General features: G+C 35.6%; 3 protein-coding genes across 3 annotated transcripts in view; 1 reads left to right on the forward strand and 2 right to left on the reverse strand.

Annotated features, from left to right (window-relative positions):
• Window positions 1-1,289, reverse strand: part of LOC138319083 (uncharacterized) — a 66,767-nt gene extending 65,478 nt beyond the window's left edge. The window contains exon 1 of the mRNA XM_069261995.1: window positions 479-1,289. The gene's annotated coding sequence lies outside the window, so the exon portion shown is untranslated. The remainder of the gene's footprint in view (window positions 1-478) is intronic.
• An 88-nt stretch (window positions 1,290-1,377) lies between these two features.
• On the reverse strand, window positions 1,378-20,283 carry LOC138319088 (BRO1 domain-containing protein BROX-like). Its single transcript, XM_069261999.1, has 11 exons — window positions 20,125-20,283; window positions 16,321-16,521; window positions 15,540-15,635; window positions 14,727-14,799; window positions 9,647-9,752; window positions 6,682-6,771; window positions 5,775-5,860; window positions 4,981-5,062; window positions 4,195-4,345; window positions 2,850-3,009; window positions 1,378-1,903 (listed from the first exon to the last, which is right to left on the reverse strand). Exons 1-11 carry the CDS (start codon window positions 20,223-20,225, stop codon window positions 1,796-1,798), a joined length of 1,254 nt encoding a protein of 417 aa, XP_069118100.1. The 5' UTR covers window positions 20,226-20,283; the 3' UTR covers window positions 1,378-1,795.
• A 22-nt stretch (window positions 20,284-20,305) lies between these two features.
• The window catches only part of LOC138319084 (alpha-mannosidase 2-like), a 47,273-nt gene continuing 44,682 nt past the window's right edge, over window positions 20,306-22,896 (forward strand). The window contains exons 1-4 of the mRNA XM_069261996.1: window positions 20,306-20,712; window positions 20,907-21,059; window positions 21,325-21,469; window positions 21,684-21,855. Coding sequence (XP_069118097.1) covers window positions 20,584-20,712; window positions 20,907-21,059; window positions 21,325-21,469; window positions 21,684-21,855 — 599 coding nt within the window. The 5' untranslated portion in view covers window positions 20,306-20,583. The remainder of the gene's footprint in view (window positions 20,713-20,906; window positions 21,060-21,324; window positions 21,470-21,683; window positions 21,856-22,896) is intronic.

A 22,896-nucleotide genomic window follows, 5' to 3' on the forward strand; every position in this document is an offset into this window, starting at 1 on the left:
TCCAACTATTGTTTAAAAGTTGAACAAGATATTTTTCTAAACTAATTACAACATTCTATCTGTTTTACCATATAGTTTTTTTTAATACAAAGCTGAATGGACTACATTGCATTACAATTCCACTACATTGTGTATTTATACTACCTGCTGGCCCAGACCAGCAGAGTTCCTCCTTTGCATTGTGATACTATGATTCTTATTAACACTTTCTATAACCCGGGTAGATTAATTACACCAAGCAAATCATCATAGGGTTTTTCGAATAAAGTATTAATTATCACTGTAGAAAAGCCTTGTGAGGTATATAAAGGTATACCCTACCGGTATGAGGTATTGTGATATACACTTGGAGACATAAAAACTTTATACCTATGCTATATCTAGCTAGCTCGAATACCTAATTAGTATTGGTAAGATGCTTCCTTTGTGGGAAAAAAGAAAGATGTGGAGTTGTTGATTTATAAAACATTTCACTTACTTCATCAGGCTTAGGTGCCATTTTTGCATTCATTTTGTCATAAACATCCTTAGTCCAGAGAGGACTGAGAGTAGGAAAAGTGAACTCCTCAGGGGCTACCAGTCCATAAGTGGCCTTCAACTCCAGTACAGGGGCATCAAACGGAAGCTTCTGATGATATCTTGTACATATAAACAAGAATGGTATAAGAGTAACAGATACATAGAAAATACTTCATCCTAAGGAACACGAGCAAATAGCCAATCACCAGCAAAAAATTACATCCAAGAAAACATAAATGTATTTACTAGACAAGCGAATGTTCCCTAGTCCTCCCTGTAAGCTTTTCAAAAGCATCTGTAATATAAACACTGAGGATGTCTTATATATAATTACGGCAATGTTCAGATATACAATTTTCTACCACAATATGTTACTCTACTCTAACGCCATTTTTTAGATGTGCTGGGTGTAGGATAAATCTATTGATATTCTACTAGTGGAATAAAACCTTCAGTCTTTTAAACTTTGATCTGAACTGCATTTTTTCTAATTGTCACGTTACAAATTGTTAATGTCATCAAATATCAAACGACATCATGTTGCTGTACCGCAATCGCTGCTAACAAAACAAACAGCTGCTGAAACCGGATGTGCGAAGGCGTCAAATCTCTCTTGTTTTCACATTCGTAGCATAATATATTGACCCAAAATGGTATATCTTGCTATACAAGGACTCTGGAGGTGATTTCAGTAAAATTAACACCTAGACCAGACTTTAATTTGGTTACAATGGTTTGATGATTATTTGGCAGGAAGTAGATGTCACTTTGCCGTAAACATGTTCCAATATAGTTCTAGACAACGATTAGATTATTGTTCAGGTTAAAAAAGGCAATTCTAAATGAGTCAAATGAAACACTGAAATAACAAGAATGTCTATTAATAAACCACAACCATACTATCATAGTATGGCCTCCAATATACAAAATCATCACAATCCAAAATATGTCTATTTCATGTCCATCCTGGTATACCCTTTAAGTCTACCATTTCGTCTACCATTTCATGTCCACCCTGGTATATCCTATAAGTCTACCATTTCATGTCCACCCTGGTATATCCTTTAAGTCTACCATTTTATGTCCATCCTGGTATATTCTTTAAGTCTAATCTGTTCAGAAAAGTAACTAATATCCACCAGTTTGTGAAGCTCAGAGTGAAATATCCAGAATCATTCATAAATAATCTTCTACATCACAGTCATTAGGGCTTTCATGTCTCCAAACCTTGTCCTATACACTACAGAGAAGCATCTACACACGGTTGTCTCTAACGTTATGATACTACACAGCCACTGAAGTTACTGGGGTCCTTCTCTGACATAGGCGTTTCTTTCTCCTTCACTGGGGGTAGGTCCTCAGGCTTCTTACTCTTGTCTTTGTTCTGAATGAGACGTAAATTGGTCAGTTTCAGCCTAGAAAATGTCTAAAGACATAAATGTCCCCGCCTCCATGTAACAAAACGCGGAAGGACAGAATGTACATGAAAAACACTTGATGCCCCCAATCCATTGCATGGCAAAAACGGTTTTTTATCCAAGTCTTAATTAACAACATTCACAATTAAATTGAATGCAATTAAATATGATAACACATTTTGCAGACAATAACTTTAATCACTATATAAAAATCACTATATAAAATGCCACAAAAATGTTTCATATACAAGTAAGATAAAACTAATATAGAAGTCTAGATCATGAAATAAAATTGTTCTGAAATGTATGTATGTACAAAGTGCAGCAAAAATGTGTTGGTTTACGGTATCAGACGAGGTTTGACCTAAGGAAATCTAAAGGCTAATACACGTATCTAAATACTATACATGTACACATATTGATCTCATTTATTTTCCAACTATTGTTTAAAAGTTGAACAAGATATTTTTCTAAACTAATTACAACATTCTATCTGTTTTACCATATAGTTTTTTTTAATACAAAGCTGAATGGACTACATTGCATTACAATTCCACTACATTGTGTATTTATACTACCTGCTGGCCCAGACCAGCAGAGTTCCTCCTTTGCATTGTGATACTATGATTCTTATTAACACTTTCTATAACCCGGGTAGATTAATTACACCAAGCAAATCATCATAGGGTTTTTCGAATAAAGTATTAATTATCACTGTAGAAAAGCCTTGTGAGGTATATAAAGGTATACCCTACCGGTATGAGGTATTGTGATATACACTTGGAGACATAAAAACTTTATACCTATGCTATATCTAGCTAGCTCGAATACCTAATTAGTATTGGTAAGATGCTTCCTTTGTGGGAAAAAAGAAAGATGTGGAGTTGTTGATTTATAAAACATTTCACTTACTTCATCAGGCTTAGGTGCCATTTTTGCATTCATTTTGTCATAAACATCCTTAGTCCAGAGAGGACTGAGAGTAGGAAAAGTGAACTCCTCAGGGGCTACCAGTCCATAAGTGGCCTTCAACTCCAGTACAGGGGCATCAAACGGAAGCTTCTGATGATATCTTGTACATATAAACAAGAATGGTATAAGAGTAACAGATACATAGAAAATACTTCATCCTAAGGAACACGAGCAAATAGCCAATCACCAGCAAAAAATTACATCCAAGAAAACATAAATGTATTTACTAGACAAGCGAATGTTCCCTAGTCCTCCCTGTAAGCTTTTCAAAAGCATCTGTAATATAAACACTGAGGATGTCTTATATATAATTACGGCAATGTTCAGATATACAATTTTCTACCACAATATGTTACTCTACTCTAACGCCATTTTTTAGATGTGCTGGGTGTAGGATAAATCTATTGATATTCTACTAGTGGAATAAAACCTTCAGTCTTTTAAACTTTGATCTGAACTGCATTTTTTCTAATTGTCACGTTACAAATTGTTAATGTCATCAAATATCAAACGACATCATGTTGCTGTACCGCAATCGCTGCTAACAAAACAAACAGCTGCTGAAACCGGATGTGCGAAGGCGTCAAATCTCTCTTGTTTTCACATTCGTAGCATAATATATTGACCCAAAATGGTATATCTTGCTATACAAGGACTCTGGAGGTGATTTCAGTAAAATTAACACCTAGACCAGACTTTAATTTGGTTACAATGGTTTGATGATTATTTGGCAGGAAGTAGATGTCACTTTGCCGTAAACATGTTCCAATATAGTTCGACAACGATTAGATTATTGTTCAAGTACCTAAAGAAATCTAGATTCAAAAAGAAATGCATGATTTAGTTGTTCATAATTAAAATGATTTGTTCTTAATACATTCTTTTAAAAGCAATGAAGATTTTTTAATATTAATGAATGCCTATTTGCTTATATGATGATATAACTACACATTATTTGTATATGTCTGCAAATAACATTATCTGATTTTGGCCTTCTTCTAGATCATTTAAAATTGTGGTAGAAACAGGTCACACAACTCATGGTTATTGGATATGGAATTTATTTCACAAAAATCGTGAGATATTTTTTAAGAGTTACAAAAGACACTTGCAAAAGCTTGTGTCTTTTGTAACTTTAAAAAAATAACTCAATTGTGTGAAATAAATTCCATATCCGACAACCACTCATTGTGAAACCTCTGTATATGTGAACTAAGATTCATCATAGGTAAACAAAATATTTTGATTTCTTTTTGATTCCTTTATAATACCTTTTCACACTTACATCAATCCATTTTCTCTATCACATTTTTCTAATGTTCGTTTCAGCACAGGTCCAGCTTTTCGGAAGAATATATGATTTGCTGGACGTGCAAATGTTCCAAGTCCCTTAGCTGAGGCATACTCCACACATTGTTTTTCTGCCTGTCCATACACTGTAAACAGGAACAACACCCAGTTTTATTCTTTCAAATGCAATCAATACACATTACATTCAGTCTGAAGATTTTAATCATATGTGTCTTTAATTAGATTTTATTTCATATTACTGGCTTATTTAAGTATTCATGTCACTATTTTTTAATTTCATTGGGGTATGAAAAAAATAGTGACATCATTATTGGCACTTATAATTATTTTTTTAAACCATTTGATAATATACAATATGTTTTAACGACATAATGTACAATGCCATTGATTTTTCAAGGGATTCTTTTTCCAAATCAAGATCCCTCCCTCCTGTTTATATTCTCTTTCTAACACATACAAATCACCCCTCCTGTTTATATCTTTAAACACTTACATTTCACCCCTTCCTGTTTCTATTCTCTTACTAAACATACAAATCACCCCTCCTGTTTATATTTTTAAACACTTACATTTCACCCCCTCCTGTTTATATTCTCTTTTTAAAACATACAAATCACCCCTCCAGTTTATATTCTCTTTCTAACACATACAAATCACCCCTCCGGTTTATATTTTTAAACATTTACATTTCACTCCCTCCTGTTTATATTTTTACATACTTACATTTCACCCCCTCCTGTTCATATTTTAAAACACTTACATTTCACTCCCTCCTGCAGTCCTCTTACAGCCTCCCCACACTTGTCTTGTGCTAAAAGCGTCTCTCCATTGTAGCAATGGGCCTGGAATAAATATAAAGAAAAAATATCTTACTTAATAATAGTTGTAATATAAGATCAGTTTTGTATCAACAAATAAATAGAATATCAAAAGTATAACGTGTTTTTCAGAGAAGCTTTTTATAGGGAGCATTTTTAATATGATACAAGGTTACACGATATGATAGTATTCATGGATTAATATATTTGACATTGTTTAGTTTTCTAACACATTTTATTGCAGACACGACAGACATCATAATGAAATTCACTCCAGGATTTAAGCATTGCTTTTCAGCATCATAGCTGTCACAATTTAAAACTTTTATTATTATAAGATACATATTGTCATATCACATGACAGTCAGATATTTAATAGTTATCACATCAAAGTATCAAAGCACTTACTCATATCACATAAAAGGAAATGGATGCTAAAGTCACATGATAAAGGCTAGGATAATATTTCCTTGCAACATTACCCAGACTTAATACCTATGTTTCCACCATATCACCTTCAATTGAATACTAGGTATGAATTATTAAAACTTTTTTTATCTTCTGTACAGTAAACCTTGTGAAATTGAACTGCTGTAAGCAAAGGACTGTGTTTTATTCAAAGTGTTTTGGTACTAGTCCTTAAATTTTTACTCCAAACACACTCATAAGCTAATGCAAGTTTTAAGCATGATTCTGTGATTTATCAAGGTTTGACTGGACTGTATTGTCAACTTACATAGGATGTGTAGAAGCTGCATTTAAGCTGACAGTACTTGCGCCATTTCCCCACCACTTTGTCATCTAAACTGTTCAAAGCATCATCTGAAAAAGAAAAACATTTTTTATCTAGCATCAATATCTATTGGTGTCAGTTTATAATTCAGACTGAAAAGGTTTGTCATTCAAAAAATAAGAAAGAGCAAATCATGAAGATCTTACATTGAAAGAGTATGAATAAACATAAACTTAATGCATGTAATACCATATTTTCAATATATATATATTGTCACTCCAGGGCTCTCTGTCTCAAATTATATAACATTATATAACTGTATTTAGGAAAAGTAAAACAAGAAATACATGTACTGATTTTCACAGCATTGTTAACTAAATATAGTAACCAATATAGTAGAAATTCCTATAGCTACACAATTAGTTATTGTGTAGCAATAGGAATGTATACGATATTTACACAGGTAATTTGTGCATACTACCCTTTCCCAAGCCAGATCACTGTTAAGTACATAAATACAATTATGAATCAGAATAAACACTCTGGACTGTAAAAGCGATTTGAGCACTTATATCTATAATCCTCTGCTGCCGGTCTGTGTTCAGTCTGCAAGATGTAGCTACCTACAGGTGTGCATACTTTTAGCATTGCAAAAACTGACCAAGGATTTGTGAACAATTACATTTGTGTGCAGGTCACAGCAATGCTAACTACTTCTGACCAACTTTTATTAGAACCAGTTTATTTCCGATTCAATGCATGCTTACACTAAACTTTCCATTAAACGAAGGTTTTGAAATGTTTTTAGCATCAACATTTTTTAAAGATTTCCTGAATGCACAGCACTTTTTAGGATCATGAGAATGGAAGGAGTTAAAATACCTTTGATATTTAATGTATGTTTTCTTACCTGCTTTTTGATACAGCTGTCCTGTTTCAAAAGCTAGAGATGCTATTAATGATGATGCATGCTTCATCTCCACGGCTCTAGCTAATGTTACTATAAATAGAAACAAAAAATCAAGCTTAGTTTTATTCAAACTTTGGGCCATAGGCCTATATATTAGCACAACCACACTGGCAAATGTTACTAATAACTATAAAAACATTCAATTCAAGTTCTAAGTTTTATTCAAACTTAGCACAACTGCTCTGGCTAACATTTCTCAAAATAAAAACTAACTAAATATTCCATGTCATGTTTGTAAAGTTCCTTTTAAGTGCTCACACAACCATAAGTTAAGATAATTTTTTTATGGTCAAATTTGTACACCTCTATAATTTCAGGTGCCATCTCACCTCCAGGAGCCTCAGCCGTACACTGATGAACTTTATCAGTAGTTAGCCTGACATTTAGCTGTCTACTCACCCTCCTGAGCCCATCTGTACAATGTTGGACTGTGATATTTTGCTGACTACTCACCCTCCTGAGCCTCAGATTTACAATGTTGGACTGTGATATTTAGCTGACTACTCACCCTCCTGAGCCTCCCCTGTACAATGTTGGACTGTGATATTTAGCCGACTACTCACCCTCCTGAGCCTCCACTGTACAATGTTGGACTGTGATATTTTGCTGACTACTCACCCTCCTGAGCCTCAGCTGTACAATGTTAGACTGTGATATTTAACTGACTACTCACCCTCCTGAGCCTCAGCTGTCATGTTGGACTGTGATATTTAGCCGGCTACTCACCCTCCTGAGCCTCACTGTACATTTGGACTGTGATATTTAGCCGACGCGACTACTCACCCTCCTGAGCCTCCACTGTACAATGTTGGACTGTGATATTTAGCCTGACTACTCACCCTCCTGAGCCTCCACTGTACAATGTTAGACTGTGATATTTAGCGCTACTCACCTCGAGCCTTTACAATGTTGACTGTGATATTAACGACTACTCACCCTCCTGAGCCTCCACTGTACAATGTTAGACTGTGATATTTAGCTGACTACTCACCCTCCTGAGCCTCCACTGTACAATGTTAGACTGTGATATTTACTGACTACTCACCCTCCTGAGCCTCCACTGTACAATGTTGACTGTGATATTTCCTGCTACTCACTCCCTGTACATGGATATGCCTCCGTACAATTTTAATCTCTGAGCCTCCTGTGATATTTAACTGACTACTCACCCTCCTGAGCCTCCACTGTACAATGTTAGACTGTGACATTTAGCCGACTACTCACCCTCCTGAGCCTCCACTGTACAATGTTGGACTGTGATATTTAACTGACTACTCACCCTCCTGAGCCTCCACTGTACAATGTTGGACTGTGATATTTAGCCGACTACTCACCCTCCTGAGCCTCCTCTGTACAATGTTGGTCTGTGATATTTAGCTGACTACTCACCCTCCTGAGCCTCAGCTGTACAATGTTAGACTGTGATACTGTTGTGCTGTGATATTTACGCTACTCATCCTCCTGAGCCTCCCCTGTACAATGTTAGACTGTGATATTTAACTGACTACTCATCCTCCTGAGCCTCCACTGTACAATGTTAGACTGTGATATTTAGCCGACTACTCACCCTCCTGAGCCTCCACTGTACAATGTTGGACTGTGATATTTAACTGACTACTCACCCTCCTGAGCCTCCACTGTACAATGTTGGACTGTGATATTTAGCCGACTACTCACCCTCCTGAGCCTCCACTGTACAATGTTGGTCTGTGATATTTAGCTGACTACTCATCCTCCTGAGCCTCCCCTGTACAATGTTAGACTGTGATATTTAACTGACTACTCACCCTCCTGAGCCTCCACTGTACAATGTTAGACTGTGATATTTAGCCGACTACTCACCCTCCTGAGCCTCCACTGTACAATGTTGGACTGTGATATTTAACTGACTACTCACCCTCCTGAGCCTCCACTGTACAATGTTGGACTGTGATATTTAACTGACTACTCACCCTCCTGAGCTTCAGCTGTACAATGTTGGTCTGTGATATTTAGCTGACTACTCATCCTCCTGAGCCTCCCCTGTACAATGTTAGACTGTGATATTTAACTGACTACTCACCCTCCTGAGCCTCCACTGTACAATGTTAGACTGTGATATTTAGCCGACTACTCACCCTCCTGAGCCTCCACTGTACAATGTTGGACTGTGATATTTAACTGACTACTCACCCTCCTGAGCCTCCACTGTACAATGTTGGACTGTGATATTTAGCCGACTACTCACCCTCCTGAGCCTCCACTGTACAATGTTGGACTGTGATATTTAACTGACTACTCACCCTCCTGAGCCTCCACTGTACAATGTTAGACTGTGATATTTAGCTGACTACTCATCCTCCTGAGCCTCCCCTGTACAATGTTAGACTGTGATATTTAACTGACTACTCACCCTCCTGAGCCTCACTGTAAATGTTGACTGTGATATTTAGCGACTACTCACCTCCTGAGCCTCCCTGTACAATGTTGACTGTGATATTTAACTGACTACTCACCCTCCTGAGCCTCCACTGTAAATGTTAGACTGTGATATTTAGCCGACTACTCACCCTCCTGAGCCTCCACTGTACAATGTTGGACTGTGATATTTAACTGACTACTCACCCTCCTGAGCCTCCACTGTACAATGTTGGACTGTGATATTTAGCCGACTACTCACCCTCCTGAGCCTCCACTGTACAATGTTGGACTGTGATATTTAACTGACTACTCACCCTCCTGAGCCTCCACTGTACTATGTACAATTGACTGTGATATTTAGCACTCTCCTCTGTGATATTTAACTGACTATTCACCCTCCTGAGCCTCCACTGTACAATGTTGGACTGTGATATTTAGCCGACTACTCACCCTCCTGAGCCTCCACTGTACAATGTTAGACTGTAATATTTAGCTGTCTACTCACCCTCCTGAGCCTCAGCCGTACATTGATGGACGTAGGCCTCTAGGACTCGGCTATCAGTATCCACAGCTCCTTCCGTGTTCTCAGATAAACGTGATATCAGATCATCCTGGAATCAAGACAACATGACAACATACTGGTAAGAAATCTTATGACTGTGTCAATAATCAAAATGCATAATGTCCTCATCAAATTATCATAATCCGATAACACAGCTGTGTTTAGGAAGACCACACCAAGTAACCGATTATTGAGAATCTCGACTACCACCTGATATAATCCTCAGGGAACAGTCAGTCTCAGCTGCAATTTGCTACACACAGGACATTTCACTTCATGTACAATTTTGGTATTGTTGACTGAAATGTCAGGGGTAAATATTAGATAAGACAAGAGGCCCAAAGGGCCTTAACGGTCATCTGACTACCTTGGCAATAGTAAATTTAATTTCATATGGTGTCACTTTGTCAGGACCGTGTCAGGATCATTTTCAATTTCTTTCAACAAATTTTCTTTCAAACAAGAGGCCAAAGGGCCTTAACATGTAGGAAGTTAATTAGATATAGTGTCATGGTAGCCATCTTCGATTTGGGATCAACCAGAGATGTAACAACACTTTGTCGGGACCATGTCAGGATCATTTCATGCAAGTTTCAGCCAAATCGCACAACTTGAGAAGAAGTTCAAAATGTGTTTTAAAGATGGCGGCTGTGGCGGCCATCTTGGTTTTCCGATTGACCCGAAAAATAACAACACTTTGTCAGGACCATGTCAGGATCATTTCATGCAAGTTTCAGCCAAATCGCACTGGTAGAACTTGAGAAGTTCAAAATGTATTTTCAAGATGACGGCTTTGGCGGCTATCTTGGATTACGGATCGACCCGAAAAATAAGAACACTTTGTCGGGCCATATCAGGATCATTTCATGCCAGTTTCAGCCAAATCGCACCGGTAGAACTTGAGAAGAAGTTCAAAATGTGTTTTCAAGATGGCGGCTGTGGCGGCCATCTTGAATTTCGGATCGACCCGAAAAATAACAACACTTTGTCGGGACCATGTCAGGATCATTTCATGCAAGTTTCAGCCTAATCGCACCGGTAGAACTTGAGAAGAAGTTCAAAATGTGTTTTCAAGATGGCGGCTTTGGCGGCCATTTTGAATTTCGGATCGACCCGAAAAATAACAACACTTAGTCGGGACCATGTCAGGATCATTTCATGCAAGTTTCAGCCAAAACGCACTGGTAGAACTTGAGAAGAAGTTCAAAATGTATTTTCAAGATGGCGGCTGTGGCGGCCATCTTGAATTACGGATCGACCCGAAAAATAACAACACTTTGTCGGGACCATGTCAGGATCATTTCATGCAAGTTTCAGCCTAATTGCACCGGTAGAACTTGAGAAGAAGTTCAAAATGTGTTTTCAAGATGGCGGCTGTGGCGGCCATTTTGAATTTCGGATCGACCCGAAAAATAACAACACTTTGTCGGGACCATGGCAGGATCATTTCATGCAAGTTTCAGCCAAATCGCACTGGTAGAACTTGAGAAGAAGTTCAAAATGTATTTTCAAGATGACGGCTTTGGCGGCTATCTTGGATTACGGATCGACCCGAAAAATAAGAACACTTAGTCGGGAACATATCAGGATCATTTCATGCCAGTTTCAGCCAAATCGCACCGGTAGAACTTGAGAAGAAGTTCAAAATGTGCTTTCAAGATGGCGGCTTTGGCAGCCATCTTGGATTTCGGATCGACCCGAAAAATAACAACACTTTGTCGGGACCATGTCAGGATCATTTCATGCAAGTTTCAGCCTAATTGCACCGGTAGAACTTGAGAAGAAGTTCAAAATGTGTTTTCAAGATGGCGGCTGTGGCGGCCATTTTGAATTTCGGATCGACCCGAAAAATAACAACACTTTGTCGGGACCATGGCAGGATCATTTCATGCAAGTTTCAGCCAAAACGCACTGGTAGAACTTGAGAAGAAGTTCAAAATGTGAAAAGTTAACGCACGGCGCACGGCGCACGGCGGACGACGACGGACGAAACATGACGACTATAGGTCATCCTGACCCTTCGGGTCAGATGAGCTAAAAACAGTATGCCCATGCCTTTCAACTTCAAAAGTGAAACGTTATAACATATTGATCTATCTATACACCTAATGTAGACCGTCCCTTCTGTGACGTTATACGTTTGTAACGTCTCTATCTGGATCCCCGCAAACATATTTTATTTCTCCATACCCATCTATTATAACTCCCTTCTGACATAGCCATTCGAGCAAATATTTTGTCTGGAAGCTTTCTGAGTGTTTTACTTGAAGTGTATCAATCTAAAGGTCTGGTAATCGGTAAATATATATACATGTATAAACAAATATAGCATAATTTTGAAGATTCATGCATGAAGTCAAATCCAAGAATCATAGTAGCTGCTAAACAGTCAGATGGGATACACATGGATTTATGGGGAACTTCCTGTCAGAAGTAACAAATGAATGACCATAATTATTATAATTGTATACATATCTTTTTGTAGAATAGAAATAAATTTACAGTATATGGATGCCGAAGGAAGTTAGTGGTGTTTTGAATAGAAACATTTGAATTTCAAGCCTCAATAGACACTCATTGTGAGATACTGGTATACCAATTTCCGTACGGAATCGGAAAAACAAAATACAGAAATAAAATTGCTGGAAAATATTTTCATTTTATTTTCTTATCAAAATCTTTACTTATCATTTGAAAGATGCTATTATGGAAAATAGTTGATTTAAATACAGTATCACACAGCAAAATATTTGCCTCAGCAAAAGCTGATGTACTTCCTGCCGAATTAGACTCTTTTTGAAAGTTTGAGGTCAGGCCTATGTAGCTTGCCAACTGGATTGTTTTATTTTATATAATAAATAAATCAATTCATTAAGATATGTAATTATTGTGTTATCTTGTATTGCTCAATAATATAATAAATATAGAAAACAAACAAGGATAAATTGATCACATAAAACGTTGAAAGGTGCTACGAATTCGCCTATTTAAAAGTTTTCAGGCCAAAATTTAAGGGGTATTAGAAAGCAAATTGGCCATACAATGTATTTTGAAAATTAATGTGGTGAGGTATACTTTTTTATTGACTTTTCTTATTGCAAACATGTCAATCTTTGTGCAAATTCTAAAAAGTCAAATTTTCCTCAGATTATTAAAAAAAAGAAGAAAACATAACTATGATGTAATTTTTCACAAAAATTGGGTCTGGATTTTATTTTACAATAATGATATTTTGTTTATTGCGGAAAACCCAGCATATTTAGTGTAGTTATGAATTCTATATCACCTACAGAAGGTATGAACATAATATGGGCATATTCTTTACATGTTAAGGGATTTTACAGGGAGGAAATAATACTTATTTAACTAGAAATATGTCTGTTAGACAATAAGTGCTCCCTAACTACTTCCTTAAACCTTAATTTCAAATACAATATGCATCTACAAGGCCTTGTAAGAGATATTTTGCACATACAACAAGAGATCCCAGAGGGCTAAAAATGTAACATATTTAAAAAATAACCCGTAGATATATACCCACAAGCCTATATGAAATATCATCATCGGCAACAGGTGTACGTAGCACAATTGATCGCTCATTATATATACCATTGGGACTATTGCAAGGAGATGGTTTACGTCCTTGATATAATACATTTGTATTGTAAATTGTAATAAATACTTTCCCTTACTTCATTAGAACTTTAAATATGAAATAACTTTGCACTTTGTTACCTGTAATTGTGTTATTTGTTAAATAGAAGTTTGTTTTTAATTTGATTGATATTGATATGATAGACTTGTTTCGCTGTTCAAAATAGTCGTCCGCTACAGCACTGTCTAGTTTCTGTGCATGTGGTGACTAACCTGTATCATGCTTAAATGCCTTTCTGGAGTACATGTACAAGTTCACGTGAAACTCGGGGATTGAGGTGAGTGACGTAAAATTCTATTTATAGACCCTAGTTCGAGAGTCGTTATAACGTTTTAGCCTTATCCAAGAGAAACTCTCCGAAACCTGGTTCTGAGGTGGGTTAGACATGGGTAGAGTTCATAGTTCAAATTATGCAACTTGAGTTGAAACTACCGCCGTTTTGTTGAAACACATACCGCTCGTGTTAACTCTAAGAGTTTCATGTGAACTTGCCCCATGATCAGATCTAGAACTCAGGCACCCAGACTGATATTGTACATTATATAATTATTTTTTTTATACTGTTTCTCTTACGCAAGGCTGGGTAATTTTATAAATATTTATCAGAACCACAGCAAATGCAGTCTATGATCACGGATTAATAAGCGATAGTGCAACATACACCTAGGACCTAGAATGATGTGAAATAAATGAAATATAATCTGCTAAATAAGGCAGCAAATGACTTTGGCCGTTACTAAAAGTTATCTGTTCTGTCACATTTTTTTTATTGACTATATAAAACTGATTTGCATTGCATTATTCCGGAAGTTCCCAAAGTTGATCAGATGTTTGGAATATCATGACCGATACAAAAGTTTGTATGGTACAACTCTTGCAGTTTACACAAGACGAATGTGTTAAGGACTGTCTTATGTCACTGTTGTTAATTTATAGTAAAACATCGCTGACAGGAATCTCTAGTTATATGTTATTAAAAGGTTGGTGTCACTTAATCAGGGCAAAATCTATTGAACCAGAAACATATGTGAGATGGTATAAGGCAGTAAATTGCGGATTCGCGTGCGCAGTTGGACTCTGGACATAGCGGATGTACACAGACTCCACACCCGACAAGTAAAACAATAGTGCGAGAGTACTCTTGAAATAAAGAAATAAACAAAATCCTTCAGAGGAAACCAAAAGGGCTGGTCTACCTTAATATTGCAAAACCTGTCTAATAAAGATGTCACAGAGACTAGTATATATGGTCAGTATAGACAGAAACTGCCATAAAATAAGTTGTAATAGACAGGGTTCCAGATAAGACAAGGGTCAGTTTTGATATATTTTAATGTATCACCAAATGACACAATAAGTCTCTCTCACCTTTACAAATTTAAATACGCCTGCTGCAATCCTCAAACACTTGTGAACCTCTTTAGCTTCCTCCATATCTGGTCTGAAATAAAACATAATACCAAATTAACACACATGAGAATGTTTTAAATAGATAACAAGGAGCTAGAAAGCTTGACATTATCCCCCGTGCCCGCAGTTGAAATAAAAACATAAATACATCAAGGTTAAAGTAACAATTATGCAAGTATAACTTTAACTGTATATGAGTATTGTAAAAATACGAAAAAAAAAAATTAAAAAGATAACATCAGTAACAGACAGTTATCTGATATATACAGAAAGTTTCATGGAGCTGCATTGAAAGGTTTTGGAGTAAAGACTGGAAACAAAAAGAAACAGTAATTTGGTATTTTTGACAAAGTTTCCAGGATAACGGAAAAACAGAAAACACTAATTAGGTATTTTTGACTAAGTTTCCATGGTAACAGATTAAAAAAAATGGAAGGTCCGCAATAGCAAAAGGCACAGCAAAAGCCACAACTAGGGCATTTGTCAAATGCGTACAGAAATTTGAGTTATAGCCCGGAAGAATCACGGATTGACGGATGGACGGATGCACGAATGGAAGGAGCCCATTTTATTATCCCCTGCAAACGCGTTTCGTAGGGGATAATTAGCAATTACAATATGTGCTAAGAGAGTATGACTTATCTAATCTGTGATGTAACCAACAATTACATCGCATAACCAATCACAGTAACTGTAGTCTTCTATTAATTAGATCTGATTTACAGTTTTCTAAAGAATGAGAATATGTAGAATGAATGTCCAGTAGCTTACTCTTCCTTGGCAGCCAGTTTAGCAGCATGTTTAGTGTACCACAAGGCTACATTAATAGCCATAGACGCTGCCTCAAATACAGCATCAAATTGCTCCCTGTAAAAACAAACATGTCATTAGATAGAAAAATGGCAGTTACACAGTGTTAAACAAATTCAACTAGGATGGTGTATTTACCATCAAAATATATATACATATTCAAAGTCAAAAAGGTATTGTATGTCAGTTTTTTCTGTCAGTGATCATGACTTATCTATTTCAAAGAAGTTAGATATCAAGCTTCTATGTTTTCCTAAATAGAAATTGTGACACAGGTTGTTTTATAATTACTGCAACAGTAAACAAAGTACATAATTCATTCATGATCATCCATATAAACCAATCACAAGTTAAATCAAATCAAAGCATTTTAACGGACAATTAATTCAAAATTTGTCAAATGTTTATCATAAAAATGATATGATGCAAAAAACTACACAAAATATAATAATTTCTTTTACTTTTTACCATTAAATATATTTCAAGCATTTCTTTCATCAATACTCTAGTTGAGTAACATTAGTTAATCTGATAAGTTTGGTTCATGCTTTTCTTTTCAAAATTAATCAACTATGTATACATAAGTTACCTTGAAAACAATACAAATAATATTTTCTAGAAAAATTACGGTAAAATGTAAAATTACCAAAAGTTTTTTTTTATTTCTTTAACAAAAAAGACCCAACTCTATAGTACTTTTAAAGTTGTTTTTCTTATTAAAAATGTAACTTTATAAACTCACATAGGAGTATTTCCTAAGAGCGTATTGGTCCATTTGAATTTTATTGCTTTCCTCAGTTTGTTTTCCCCTTCGTCTCCGAATGGCTGTGTGAGACCCATCAACAGACAGAAGTAGTCAGTTGTGGCCTTTTCTACTGTGACAACCTCATGGTTTGGGTCGGTGAGTAACTCAAGCAGCTTATTCCTGGTCTGTCGTAATTCACTAAAATTAAATAAACTATACAATTAAAGGAAATAAAACATAAAGAATATCTGATTAAAGTGCATAGTCATGAAAAAGTGATGAAAGTTTAAAATACATGTACATGTACCTCCTTAAATGACCCACATTTTTCTCTTGGTTGTGGAAGAAGATTTACAAAAACCTTGTATTTACAATTTTAATACTTCTTTTTTATCAATTTGATCACTATAATAATTAAAGATAATCCACCGCAGACAAATGGTATTTTTTCATTATCAAAAACAGCAGCACACGATTTAGTATTTTTATTCAGTTACAAAAGTTACTTAATTTACACCATTACCGCCATTGAAAAGTTTGAGCTTCTAATTTTACTTCAAGTTAAAAATATAAAAAAATCATTAATTGCATCCCGAAAAAATTCCGTGTCAGTATATCCTATATGGAATGAAGTACTGATTGCCCCTGACCCAAAGGCAAAACAAATTATTTTATATTATTTTTTGTGTTAATTAGACTTATGTATACACGATTAAACACTAATTATTGTTCAAATGATGAATATCATTTATGCTCTGTCGGCGGCGGTGGAGCATCTTTAAGCATCATTTGTAAAGGTAAAATAAAGGTAGTTATCTACCCTCATGGCAGATATTGATTGTTAAGTCAGATTTTTGTGAGCATAATATTTTTCAAAAAAAAAAAGACAAAAGTTTTACTCAGAAAATGACATTACAGGAGCCGATAACTATATAATATGCAAATTAAAACTTTATTATACACATGCTAGTGTAATATATTACAGGCATAAAATTGTAATTTGATTTATTCTTAATACATTACAATTTTCAACCAAATTTTTCTCTTTCCAAATTAACCAGCAGCAGACGAATTAGTGTATTTTTCTTCAGTTAAAAAAGTTACTAGGGCTGTGGATTGTCTAACATGTGGCGATCCGATCCGATCCACGATTCAGGGTTGACGATTCACAGATCGGACCACGAATCACCAGTTAGATACAAGCAAAAGGTTCAATCGAAGTAAAACTGTTTGTATTGATAATAAAACCAATTTTAGCAGTTTTACATTCCTTATCATTAAGCAATAGAGTTACAGGTGAAGTACAGCAGGATTCAGTCACTGTAACTGTAAAAAAATCAAATCATTTGAATTTTGAAATAACATCATCTCAAAAATACTACTGCACATCAATAACGGCATGAATCAAAGTCAAACCATCTGTGAACAGGTACACTGTATATAAATTATCATGGTAAGGCATAAATCACCATATCAAAACATTTCATTGTTACTTTTATTTTGGTCAAATACAGAAAAACATTGAAATTAAGAAAAAAAATATTTAAAATCTAGAAGAGTAGTTACAATTTACTTTGGTTCTAGGCCTATAGTTTTTATTTTTAATCAGGTGATTTATGATTTTGACTCGTAATTAGCCTACCTTTCGTTTTTGACATGGGGTTCACATCTACTACAGTACTCATGCAGTTGCCTAATATTATATATTCGTATTTTTAGATATTTCCGACCCGTAATGAATACGAAATCGATAATAATGTTTTACACCTCTAGAAGTCAATAATCATGTTTTATCATTATTATTCTATGAAGAATTCACAACATTGCATCGAAGCGTGGGTACGAAAATAACATGTTGCTAGCTTTACTTCACGCAGCTCTTGTGTACTTTCGGTCTACTTCAAAGTAAAAACATCGATGATATTCAGACTTTAGTGTACATTCCTTCACATTTTTGAGCTATGACAGCATTAAAGAAGGTATTATTTTTTTGCTTTTGAAAGATCGCGATCCAAAATATCAGGAGTAACGAATATTCGTATCCGATCTTTCTCAATAATTTGTGAATACTAGAGTACTCGGATACTCGTTACAGCCCTAAAAGTTACCGTACTTATTTTACACCATTACCACCATTGAGAAGTTTCAGCTTCTAATTTTATTTGAAGATGAATTTCCAAAAGAATAATTGCATCCCGAAAAATTCCTTGGCAAAAATTAAGCAGGAAGATTACAAATAGTAATTTTAATGTTCCATCACCACTGGAGAAAATTCCTAGTCCTGCACAAACATTATCGGGTATCACATTATAACTTTAAATAGTCCCTTTATAAAGGATAAATGATAACTCAATCAAAATCTCATAAAATGATCACAATGATGTTATGTTGAATATAAAAAAAAAAAATTGGAGACATTACAATATAACTGACATGTCAATATACCTAATCAGTAAAATGATTGCGGACATTACTTGTCAGTACAATCTACATTCCATTGCAATTGTAAAACAATCATTTCAGATCTTTTTTTTTCAGTGGGACTTTTCTACAAAGTTGATGTCGAAATAGTTCTACTAGACATACTTTGTGTAACGGGATTGGTTTTAGTTTCTTAAATTTCTGTCAGTTCGTTTCCTATTTGTTTACCTCTTGTTGTTAGGCATATGTCTCGCGATGTTTAAGATTATTGTAATGCAAATTATAGCCAAAGTTAGCACTTGCCGCCTGTTCTGTCTGGTGACTTGCGACACTTTGCACGCTTTCCTCGTTTACCAATGAGAGTACTTTGGGTCCGAGATTATTTATATTCGGTCTACTTCAAAGTAAAAACATCGATGATATTCAGACTTTAGTGTACATTCCTTCACATTTTTGAGCTATGACAGCATTAAAGAAGGTATTATTTTTTTGCTTTTGAAAGATCGCGATCCAAAATATCAGGAGTAACGAATATTCGGTATCCGATCTTTCTCAATAATTTGTGAATACTAGAGTACTCGGATACTCGTTACAGCCCTAAAAGTTACCGTACTTATTTTACACCATTACCACCATTGAGAAGTTTCAGCTTCTAATTTTATTTGAAGATGAATTTCCAAAAGAATAATTGCATCCCGAAAAATTCCTTGGCAAAAATTAAGCAGGAAGATTACAAATAGTAATTTTAATGTTCCATCACCACTGGAGAAAATTCCTAGTCCTGCACAAACATTATCGGGTATCACATTATACTTTAAATAGTCCCTTTATAAAGGATAAATGATAACTCAATCAAAATCTCATAAAATGATCACAATGATGTTATGTTGAATATAAAAAAAAAAAAAATTGGAGACATTACAATATAACTGACATGTCAATATACCTAATCAGTATAATGATTGCGGACATTACTTGTCAGTACAATCTACATTCCATTGCAATTGTAAAACAATCATTTCAGATCTTTTTTTTCAGTGGGACTTTTCTACAAAGTTGATGTCGAAATAGTTCTACTAGACATACTTTGTTTATTTTTTTAATTCTCTTTCTTTCTTTAAAATTAGACAATTTTAACGATTTACAACATCCGAAGCGAATCAAAGTTTAAATTCATGGTTATTTTAGGCATTTGCGATAAATGTTACACTTTGTTTGAGTTTAAGCGACAAAATATGCGATGATGATGCTAATGAAGTAAAAACGATCTCGTGACCCGAGGCATAATGAGTCAGTAAGGCTGTAAGACAGGTTCATCAAAACACTATAAAGGAGCAGAGAAGTAAAACCAAAAGCAGTGATAGAAACGTATTGCATTACTTAAATATCCTTCTAGTCTTTTCATCGGTTGATACTCCTCGTAACTCAAAAGTTAACACAGCAGTCGCTTTCAACGGATTCCTATGGAACCAGTACGCCATCTTTGTTGACAATTTTCCTGTTGCACAACGCCACCTACAGTGAAAAGGTAAATATGAAGGAAAGGTAATCCTCATTGCACATTTTGTTGTCCTCGTAGTTTTACTTTCCATTCGGAGTCGTGGGCAATGTGTTCCGAAGGAATATCCAAATCGAAACTAGATATTCAACTCGCCTATTTACACCTAGTGTAATGGATCTCTGTTATCGAGTAAAACACACAGCGTATGATAGTGTTACATTGGAAACAGAAAATACCATATACATAATTACCAGCAACATCCTTGCCATCAGAGACTTAGTTGCCATATACTATATATAGATTATGTTACCGACGTTGAGGTATCTGAGTAGAAAAATATGAGAAGACGACGCCTGACCTACCTGTTAACAGGTATTTGTGGACTCTACTTTATGTGCAGTATGTGGATCCTATATTTGATGAGTGAGGACAAAATGGCAGTCACTGACCTGATGGGTTATATACATGTGAGTAAATCTTGTCAGTTCTACAGGGGTCCTCATTGAGGCAGAGGCTCTTATTTAAGTTATTATATTTTTAGTATAATTCTTTTAGCACATATTGTTTTATTTCCATCATAGTCGTGGAAAGATTTACATCATTTAAGATATTTTAATGCTATAAAAAAATGTGATGTTTGAACTTGCATTTATTGTGACAGAAATCAAGGGCAGATAATTCACCATGTCAGGTGTTGGATTTGTCCAAGCTTTCGTTTATGTATTCAAACGTTGCGGAGCTGAAGAACGAAGGAAGATGGCAGCACATGTTACAGTCCACCTGTCCTGCTGCAGATGCTTCTGTCAACATTCAGGTAAAAACAAATATCATATAATTATCTTCAGAAGTACAACATATTATTATTGAAGTTTTTTTTATAAACTGATTTTATTATAGTGGTTAGACATCCTTGTACCAGTCTTGGATAATGTTTGTTATGAAAAAAGATAACATTACTCTTTTAATAATGGGAAAAATGTTGTTGTACTTATTGTTAAAATTTACAAAGATGATGTAAAATGTTATCCAACACCAAACAGTAAATGATAATTATAATTTTGCTATTTTGATTGGACAAGATGGAGAAGGAGTGGGATAATATTCCAATCAATTACCCTAACTTTGTCTTCTCGGTGAGTGGCTGGATCCAAGTGGTCAAAGTGAAGAGCTGGACAGTCAAACCACTGGAGATATTTATAGTTCCTCACTCACATCAGGATCCAGGTAGGTATTCCTAATTTAGTAATTTAGGTCACAGGTATGGTGAGGTAACACTCTCTTTCTTTTCTATAATCATCACCAGTTTAATTAGTATTCATCTTCCCTAAAATGAAATAATGATTATAATCATTAACTTTTAGTTTGTCCTAAATAAAAACATTTGAGCAGTACATTAAATTTTGTTTTAGATGTATGGTTTCTATTTCTATACTTGTAGGTTGGCTAAAGACTTTTGACCAGTATTACAGGATCTACACCTCATCCACCCTTGATCTGATTGTGGATAAACTGACAACTCACCATGACTGGACATTTATTTGGTCTGATGTTGTATGGTTGGCAAGATGGTGGACAGAAGCATCCGATGACCAGAAACTTAAACTGAATAAGTAAATACTTATGTGGATGATATAGCTTAAACTAGTAAATGCAGGTCTAATTTAAAGCTAGTTCACAAAAAATCTGAAATGCCTGGAATACTATGATATGGCCTATGTTGAATGTTGCATTAGGATTTTGCATGCATAACAAACAGTGTACAGAGACTGCCTACTTACGTAACTTTTTTAGCCAAGGTATAACTTGTATGTTGTAGTATAACAAGGAGTACCCCTGTCTGTGTAAGCTACTCTGTCCCTGACATTGTAACCAAGGTATAACCAGCATGTTGTAGTATAACGAGGAGTACCCCTGTCTGTGTAAGCCACACTGATCCTTACATTGTAACCAAGGTATAACTTGTATGTTGTAGTATAACGAGGAGTACCCCCTGTCTGTGTAAGCTACACTGTTCCTTACATTGTTACCAAGGTATAACTTGTATGTTGTAGTATAACGAGGAGTACCCCCTGTCTGTGTAAGCTACACTGTTCCTTACATTGTAACCAAGGTATAACTTGTATGTTGTAGTATAACGAGGAGTACCCCCTGTCTGTGTAAGCTACTCTGTCCCTGACATTGTAACCAAGGTATAACCAGCATGTTGTAGTATAATGAGGAGTACCCCTGTCTGTGTAAGCCACACTGTTCCTTACATTGTAGCCAAGGTATAACTTGTATGTTGTAGTATAATGAGGGGTACCCCTGTCTGTGTAAACTGTTCCTTACATTTGTTGGATGGCACAGTGCTCACCTTTATGAAGACAGAAGTGCTTTGATTACTCGTTCAGACATGAATAGATATGGGGTAAACTGCCTGACCCCAAAGGTTTTCTAAGGGTCCACCATTTTTCTTCCACATTTAGTGCTTTTTCCAACATAATAAGTTGTATGTTAGCAGCCCCATTATTATGCGAGAGGGAAATTCTCACAGTAAAAAGGCTCCTGTTTTATCAGGGTAAATTTCCCCTTATCCACATTATAGTATACACTGAAACATTGCAAAGAAGTTATTCCACACTCAAACCTATAAAACACTTACAACCCTATTG

Source organism: Argopecten irradians, chromosome 3 (genome assembly GCF_041381155.1).
Source record: "Argopecten irradians isolate NY chromosome 3, Ai_NY, whole genome shotgun sequence".
In the NCBI taxonomy this organism is placed as follows: Eukaryota; Metazoa; Mollusca; class Bivalvia; order Pectinida; family Pectinidae; genus Argopecten; species Argopecten irradians.